The following is a 6115-nucleotide window of genomic DNA, read 5'->3' on the forward strand; positions in this document are numbered from 1 at the left end:
AAAACTGCATTGATAAACACATTTGAATTATAGTATTTTAAAGTTCAATCTAATTTTTTAATTTTTTTTTTAGTTTGTTGTTAAAACATTTGCATTTAGATATTTCTATATACAGTACAATATAAAGTAGTAGTTTATTTTTTAATGTCTCAATAATGTATTTTTGTTTAGTTAATCACATTAAATTTATCTTAAATTGCAGTGATATATAAACAGATGTGTTTTTCTGTTTTTTAAAACATCTTTGACGATAACCGGAACTAATGTGTGCTGATCGCGAAGAATATCGGGCCTTTTCGGTGACGGACACAAACGCACTTCCTGTTATTGCTTGCGTACTAAACAATTTGGAGCTACATCAGAAGTTGGTCTGTCTCCCTCTTCGTCGGTAAGTCAGCGGAGCTTGGACGGTATGCCTCTGTCGGACCGGTCGAGCTCCGACGGCGGGGCCGAGCCTCGCAGCCCTCGGGTCCGAAGGCGGCACCGCAGCGGAGACAGCCGAGAGCGGAGCCTCTCCCCGGACAGCTTCGGGCCCAAACTCCCGAAACCCCGCAACCGAGAGAGGGAACGAGAAGAGCGGGAGCGTCGTTTCAAAGAGGCGAGAAACCTCAGGCGGATCCGCATTGGCAGTCCGCGTCGAAGCCGCTCCAGGTCTAGGTCCAGGTCCAGGTCCCGATCCAGGTCCCGGGAGCGTCACAACCACAACCATAGCCACAACGGCAGCCAGAACCACAACCACTGGTCCGAGCAGCGGGACGCGGCCGGGAAACACGGCAGCTTCAAAGATGATTATTATTACCAGCAGCAGAGGGATGACGTTCAGCGGCAGAGACAAGAGGCTTTTATTGCCAGGTATGAAAAGCTAATGTGACTTTTAGCTGGATGAGCTCAAGCAGCTGTAAGGTTCTGATGATGTGATTGTTAGACTCATATAATCACGATTAGAGCCAACAAACAAACAAACATTTAACTCCTGCCTGCTGTAAATGACAGGTGGTGGGATTCTTGCTGTCACCTCTGCAGCTTGATGTGCTTCTGAAATGTCTGACTTCTTTTTTTTTTTTTTTACATTGCTGTTTAACTCGGTGCTGCTTCATACAAAGTCAACATTTAGGACCTTTCACGTGTTTAAATGTGGCGTTTAAATCCAGACCAGACGGCTGAACCATCTGGGTTTGTGTTCCAGGCGTCTGCAGGAGAGGGAGAGGATCGGCGAGCTCGGTTGTCCAGAGGTTTGGGGCTACTCGCCGAGGGTGAAAGAACCAGAGTAGGTTCAGAATCTGCCGCCACATTAAATTAACGTTTTCCACGCTGTCGCTTTTAGGGAACCTGCTGTCTTGTTTTGCCCCAACCCTACTTTGTTAATTGTGGATATTTTTTTTTCTCCCATCAGCTCTGACGAATTCACACCCGTCGAAGAAGATGAGAAGAACAACAGCTCAGAATCGAGCTCCGAAGGTAGGCGGACACTGAAGACAAGTTGCAGAGATGGCGTTGATGTTTTCACTCACACTGCACTGATAAAATGTTCGAGAGGTGTTTTCCACTCGACGCATAGATGAAAACACAAACATCTCATCTGCCGCTCTCAAATTCTTGGGCCTGTTTGTGAATTATCCTGAAGATCAGCGCGTCTTGTTGTACGTTAATGAAGCAGCGAGCCTTTTGGAGCACTCTGTACTTTATTTGCATCATATCCGGCCACCTGGGCGCTTTGAACACACACTCCTCCACATCACTCTTCTGTGAAGCCTGTGTGAACAGCAACATGTGGAAATGATCCCGAGTATTTGCTTGAACAGCCTGTGTGGCCGTCTGTGTTTGAATTTACAAGTAATCTTCTGATTAACAGAGGAGAAGAAGAAGAAAAAGAAAAAGAAGAAGAAGTCAAAGAAAAGAAAAAACAAGAAGCATTCGGAGGACAGTGAGCTGGAATCAGATTCAGATGGTAAGACCGTTCACTCTCACCAGGGTCTTCTTTTTTCAATCAGCTTATGAGCTAAATGTAAATTTTTCCACACAGCCGAGGAAGAAGTAAAGAAGAAGAAAAAGAAGAAGAAGAGCAAAAAGTAAGTTCGGAGTCTAATTACTGACCAGCTTTCTTCACTTGTCTGTGTAAACTTTGATGAACTGAACGTTAACGGTTTGGCGAAGGTCTAAGAAGTCGAAGAAGAAGAAGATGAAGAAGAACCGGAAAGAGTCCAGTGACTCGAGCAGCGAAGAGTCGGAGGAAGAGGAGGAGGAGGAGGAGGAGGAGGAGGAAAGTGGTGCAGTGAAGTGGGTGGAGAAAACCTGCGTGGACGAACACGTAGTTGGTCCTGAAGCGCCGCTCACTCATACATCGCAGGATGACAAACCTCTGGAGTGAGATTTACTTCTGCTTTTTATTTGTTTGTTTGTTTGTTTATTACGATTAGGAATCAGAACAGAGGTACAGGTTACAAGAAGGTCTGCTGCAAAAAAAAGTGTTATTACAAACATAAAACAATGTGTAATTACTTTATTTAATTTTAGCCAAAAACTGCTAATTTAATTTTATTTATCTCATCAAATGTGACATTGCTAACATAATAACACAGAAGCCTACAGATGTTCTTGTTTGTGATTATGGTTTATTTGTTTGTTTGTTTCCTCTCAGTTTTGGTCATGCGTTGTTGCCGGGTGAAGGTGCTGCCATGGCTGAGTACGTGAAAGCGGGCAAGCGTATCCCGAGAAGAGGAGAAATTGGTCTCACCAGCGATGAGATCGCAAACTTTGAGAAGTCTGGTTACGTCATGAGTGGCAGCAGGTAAGAAATGCTTGGAAGTTGTTTTCTAAACTGCCTCTTCTGTTGTAATAAATTTATATAGCTACAGATGCAAAACATTTACTACTGAGTTACTCCAATAGTAGAGCCAATCAGAGAGGATGTGGCGCCATCTGCTGGCGGGTGGTGCAGATTAATATGACCAAACACTCAGTTTAACGTAGGAAGGGAACACGTTTACTCAAACTCAAGCCAGAAGTTTTTTTGCACTTTAAAACAAAAAATCTTTCTATTTAAACATTACAGTTTATATTAAAGCTACTCATTACAGAGTATGAACTCAAACAAACATAAAACAGGTATTTGAACTTCATCAAATGGTTCATTTTGAAAGAGTTTCCTCTGGTAGCTTTCCAGATACATTAATATGCAGTTCTGAAATGTGGGTTCACACTCAATGTAAACAAAGTACTCATTTAAATCTGCTGAAATCCACGTGGAAGCTTGAGTCACAGGATTAATCTACATTAGGCTGTAGTCTGTGTAGGTAAACAAATATGGTGGAACCAGACGAGTGTAGTTTCTTGGAGAAGACGTTTAGGTGGAAATAAGAGAGAATCTGCTGCTAAAACGAATATCAGGGATCAAACCAGGAAAACACAGAGCTCAGCTTTCAAATGGTTTTTGTTTTTTTGGAGAAACTTCTACTGGACCAGTCAGTTCATCTTTTTATCTGCACCCTTTACTCAACAAATCTGAGCAAAAATATGTTCCAATACGTCATGATTGTCAGACGTCTCCATATTAAATGGCTCTTTCATGGACACCGCCTTTGCTGACCTGTTTTCAAACATGTCGGCTGTTTCTGTAGGCAAACAAATGCACGTGGTAGTTTTAAACGAGTCACAAATTTTGAATTTAAGTACACTGTAACTGTAACACTAATCGATAAGAGAAAAATATTATTCAGTTTTTGTTTATTTTGAGGAGTTCTCATATTGATTTTGCTGACTTTGCAAAGAGAAGCTTGATCTATACTGTTAGCTAAAGATATAATCTCATATATGAAGACTAAACATTCCTCAGCTGTCGTGGTCTCACTTTAATCCTGTGACCAAATCCAGATTAAGAACTCAGGAGTTACCAGATCAGGCTTGGCAGACTCATCTTCCTGTGGTTATTTTCTTGGCACTGTCTGCTTCAGAACGTGTTTCTGTCTGTAGCCCAGCCTATTCTTTCTAACGCTGGCGTTTCTATCTGTTGTCCCTCTGCAGACATCGTCGTATGGAGGCTGTGCGTCTGAGAAAGGAAAACCAGATCTACAGCGCCGATGAAAAGAGAGCTCTGGCCTCCTTCAACCAGGAGGAGAGGAGGAAGAGGGAGAGCAAGATCTTATCGAGCTTCAGGGAGATGGTGTACAGAAAAACCAAAGGCAAGGAGGAGAAGTGAACGCCGTCTCTTTTTGCTCTTCGTTCTGTGACTTCAAGAGTTTCTTTTTTACTTCCGAGAGACTTCCGGTCTGAAATTTTACTGAAATATAATGTATATGTTTTTCTTCAATGAGTAAAGAATTGTCTTGGAAATATTCTCTTGTTACTATTTACTCAGTCTCTTAATAGTTTTTCTTAATCCTGAGCAAAACGGTAAATAAAATCTCAAAATTAAGTGATTTTGTGTCTTTGCCTTTATATTTTTATTCAACGCAAGAAATTTTAAAGCAGAAAAGAGACATTTTTAAACTGTGATTATTCAATTTTTGGATCATTTGAATATACATATCAGGAAATCTGTGAATGATGGAGGATTTTTGCTTGAACGGCTCAAGTTTTAGCTGCTTTACATTCAGTAAAATACTAATAGTTGAGCTGTATTTATTACAGAACGAGGACCAGCTGTATGTTGAGTGATGGACTGATTACTGTAATATTTCTATAGGGTTTGGTTGTTTTTTGGACACAAAAAATATCCAACCAGACAAAAAAATAGGTTGACCGTCCCCTTAAAAGCTTGGTTTTCATCTAATAAAACACTGATTTCAATCTCTTTACGTCCATTTCTTTTAGAAATCATTAAAAGGAAACTTCAGTAGGTTTTAAGCAAGGAACAGTTTTATTTAAACGGAACGTTTTACACTCTTTAATTTACAACAAAGATTTTCTCCTCATCGCGGGTCTTCATGGTTCATTTGATGTTCTCGAGCCCCTGGTGAGAAAACAGAAGAAAAAGGTCAAGACCCCACTCTGTTCAGGGTATAAATGGATAAAATAATAAAGTTTTGACTTTAAATAGTTTAGATTATAGTCAAAGTTTAAAGGCTGCACACATGACTGATAATATTTAATTTAACTGGTGAAAGTGATGCATGTAAACATTGGTTTCTTCAGTCATTGTAATGTGTTTTATATGACTGTGTGTTCATTTTCTTTAAGGTTAACAACGATTTGTGTAATTATGACGAAATAAATCACCTTGGAGTCGTAGTGGTGACCCGTTCCCGACACTCGCCTGTCCCTCTCCATCATGTACCACTGCCATTTACACCGACTGACCCTTTTTTCCTGCCATGGAGACAGAAACCTTCAGGTTAGAGCTGTTAAATGTACAGCAGGTGAGCGGAACACGGTCGGGATCGTCCTCACCTTCCCCCCGTTCGTGTACTTCTGGATATACGCGGTCGTGACGCCAGGAAGCGTCAAACACGCGAACATGACGCCCACGCCGGGGAGAATTTCATACCACATGTCGGGAAAATAAACTTTAAATTTCAGGCATCCGAAGGCAGCTCTTAAAGACAACTAAGCTACCCTAGAACGGCTTATTTTGCTAAGAAGCTAACAAAATGGCGACCGCCTTGAATGACCCGTTTTCCGCTACACTAAGAGCTACTTCCTGTTGAAGCTTTTCAAAATAAAAACATCGCGCAAACGTCGTAGTGTGGAAAAAAAGCAGAAAAAAATGAAACAGAAGTCCTTCATTTATTTGAACTATAACAAAATTGTAAAATAAAGCCGGGACACAGAAAACAGATCAATGTAGGGTTCAGCTATGAAGCATGAACACAATAAAAAGAAACAGAGCTTCATGAATCTGCACAATTTGTCTGAGGAGAAGCAGTAAAAATACCTGAATTCAAAGACAATACACACGAAATTACAAAAACAATAAGGATTATTATGCAAAGAAATTCGAATGCATTCAATTTAGATGTGACACATTTAAAACTAGAGAAGTTGCATTTCCTGCGAAAATGCAGTGTGAATGCTTTTTTTGCTGAATGATTTTGCTGAAAGCAGCTGAAGATATGCTGAACAGCTGAAGTTTAATGAAGATGCAAAAAGTGGAACAGAAGCTGATTTGTAGAAGATTTGC

At 40.8% G+C, this 6115-nt stretch overlaps 2 protein-coding genes across 2 annotated transcripts; one reads left to right on the top strand and one right to left on the bottom strand.

Moving 5' to 3' along the window:
* The first annotated feature begins 289 nt into the window (after positions 1 to 289).
* On the top strand, positions 290 to 4415 carry LOC108231185 (NFKB activating protein). The gene is made up of 8 exons (XM_017408092.3): positions 290 to 852; positions 1187 to 1267; positions 1394 to 1458; positions 1853 to 1948; positions 2024 to 2069; positions 2155 to 2364; positions 2639 to 2788; positions 4021 to 4415. Exons 1-8 carry the CDS (start codon positions 413 to 415, stop codon positions 4193 to 4195), a joined length of 1263 nt encoding a protein of 420 aa, XP_017263581.1. The 5' UTR covers positions 290 to 412; the 3' UTR covers positions 4196 to 4415.
* Positions 4416 to 4832: 417 nt separating this feature from the next.
* Positions 4833 to 5621, bottom strand: ndufa1 (NADH:ubiquinone oxidoreductase subunit A1). Its single transcript, XM_017408209.2, has 3 exons — positions 5386 to 5621; positions 5215 to 5304; positions 4833 to 4948 (listed from the first exon to the last, which is right to left on the bottom strand). The coding sequence occupies exons 1-3, from the start codon at positions 5485 to 5487 to the stop codon at positions 4928 to 4930; spliced, it is 213 nt and encodes a 70-aa protein (XP_017263698.1). The 5' UTR covers positions 5488 to 5621; the 3' UTR covers positions 4833 to 4927.
* Between the last annotated feature and the right edge of the window lie 494 nt (positions 5622 to 6115).

This window comes from Kryptolebias marmoratus, linkage group LG9, assembly GCF_001649575.2.
Source record: "Kryptolebias marmoratus isolate JLee-2015 linkage group LG9, ASM164957v2, whole genome shotgun sequence".
Classification (NCBI taxonomy): domain Eukaryota; kingdom Metazoa; phylum Chordata; class Actinopteri; order Cyprinodontiformes; family Rivulidae; genus Kryptolebias; species Kryptolebias marmoratus.

Excerpts from the sequence above, each read along its gene's own strand:
- LOC108231185 (XM_017408092.3), top strand. The coding sequence starts at position 413 with ATGCCTCTGTCGGACCGGTCGAGCTCCGACGGCGGGGCCGAGCCTCGC. Across the intron at positions 853-1,186 it reads CAAGAGGCTTTTATTGCCAG|GCGTCTGCAGGAGAGGGAGA; the intron begins GTATGAAAAGCT and ends TTTGTGTTCCAG. Across the intron at positions 1,268-1,393 it reads CCGAGGGTGAAAGAACCAGA|CTCTGACGAATTCACACCCG; the intron begins GTAGGTTCAGAA and ends TTCTCCCATCAG.
- ndufa1 (XM_017408209.2), bottom strand. The coding sequence starts at position 5,487 with ATGTGGTATGAAATTCTCCCCGGCGTGGGCGTCATGTTCGCGTGTTTG. Across the intron at positions 5,305-5,385 it reads AGTACACGAACGGGGGGAAG|GAAAAAAGGGTCAGTCGGTG; the intron begins GTGAGGACGATC and ends TCTCCATGGCAG. Across the intron at positions 4,949-5,214 it reads GTCACCACTACGACTCCAAG|GGGCTCGAGAACATCAAATG; the intron begins GTGATTTATTTC and ends TTTTCTCACCAG.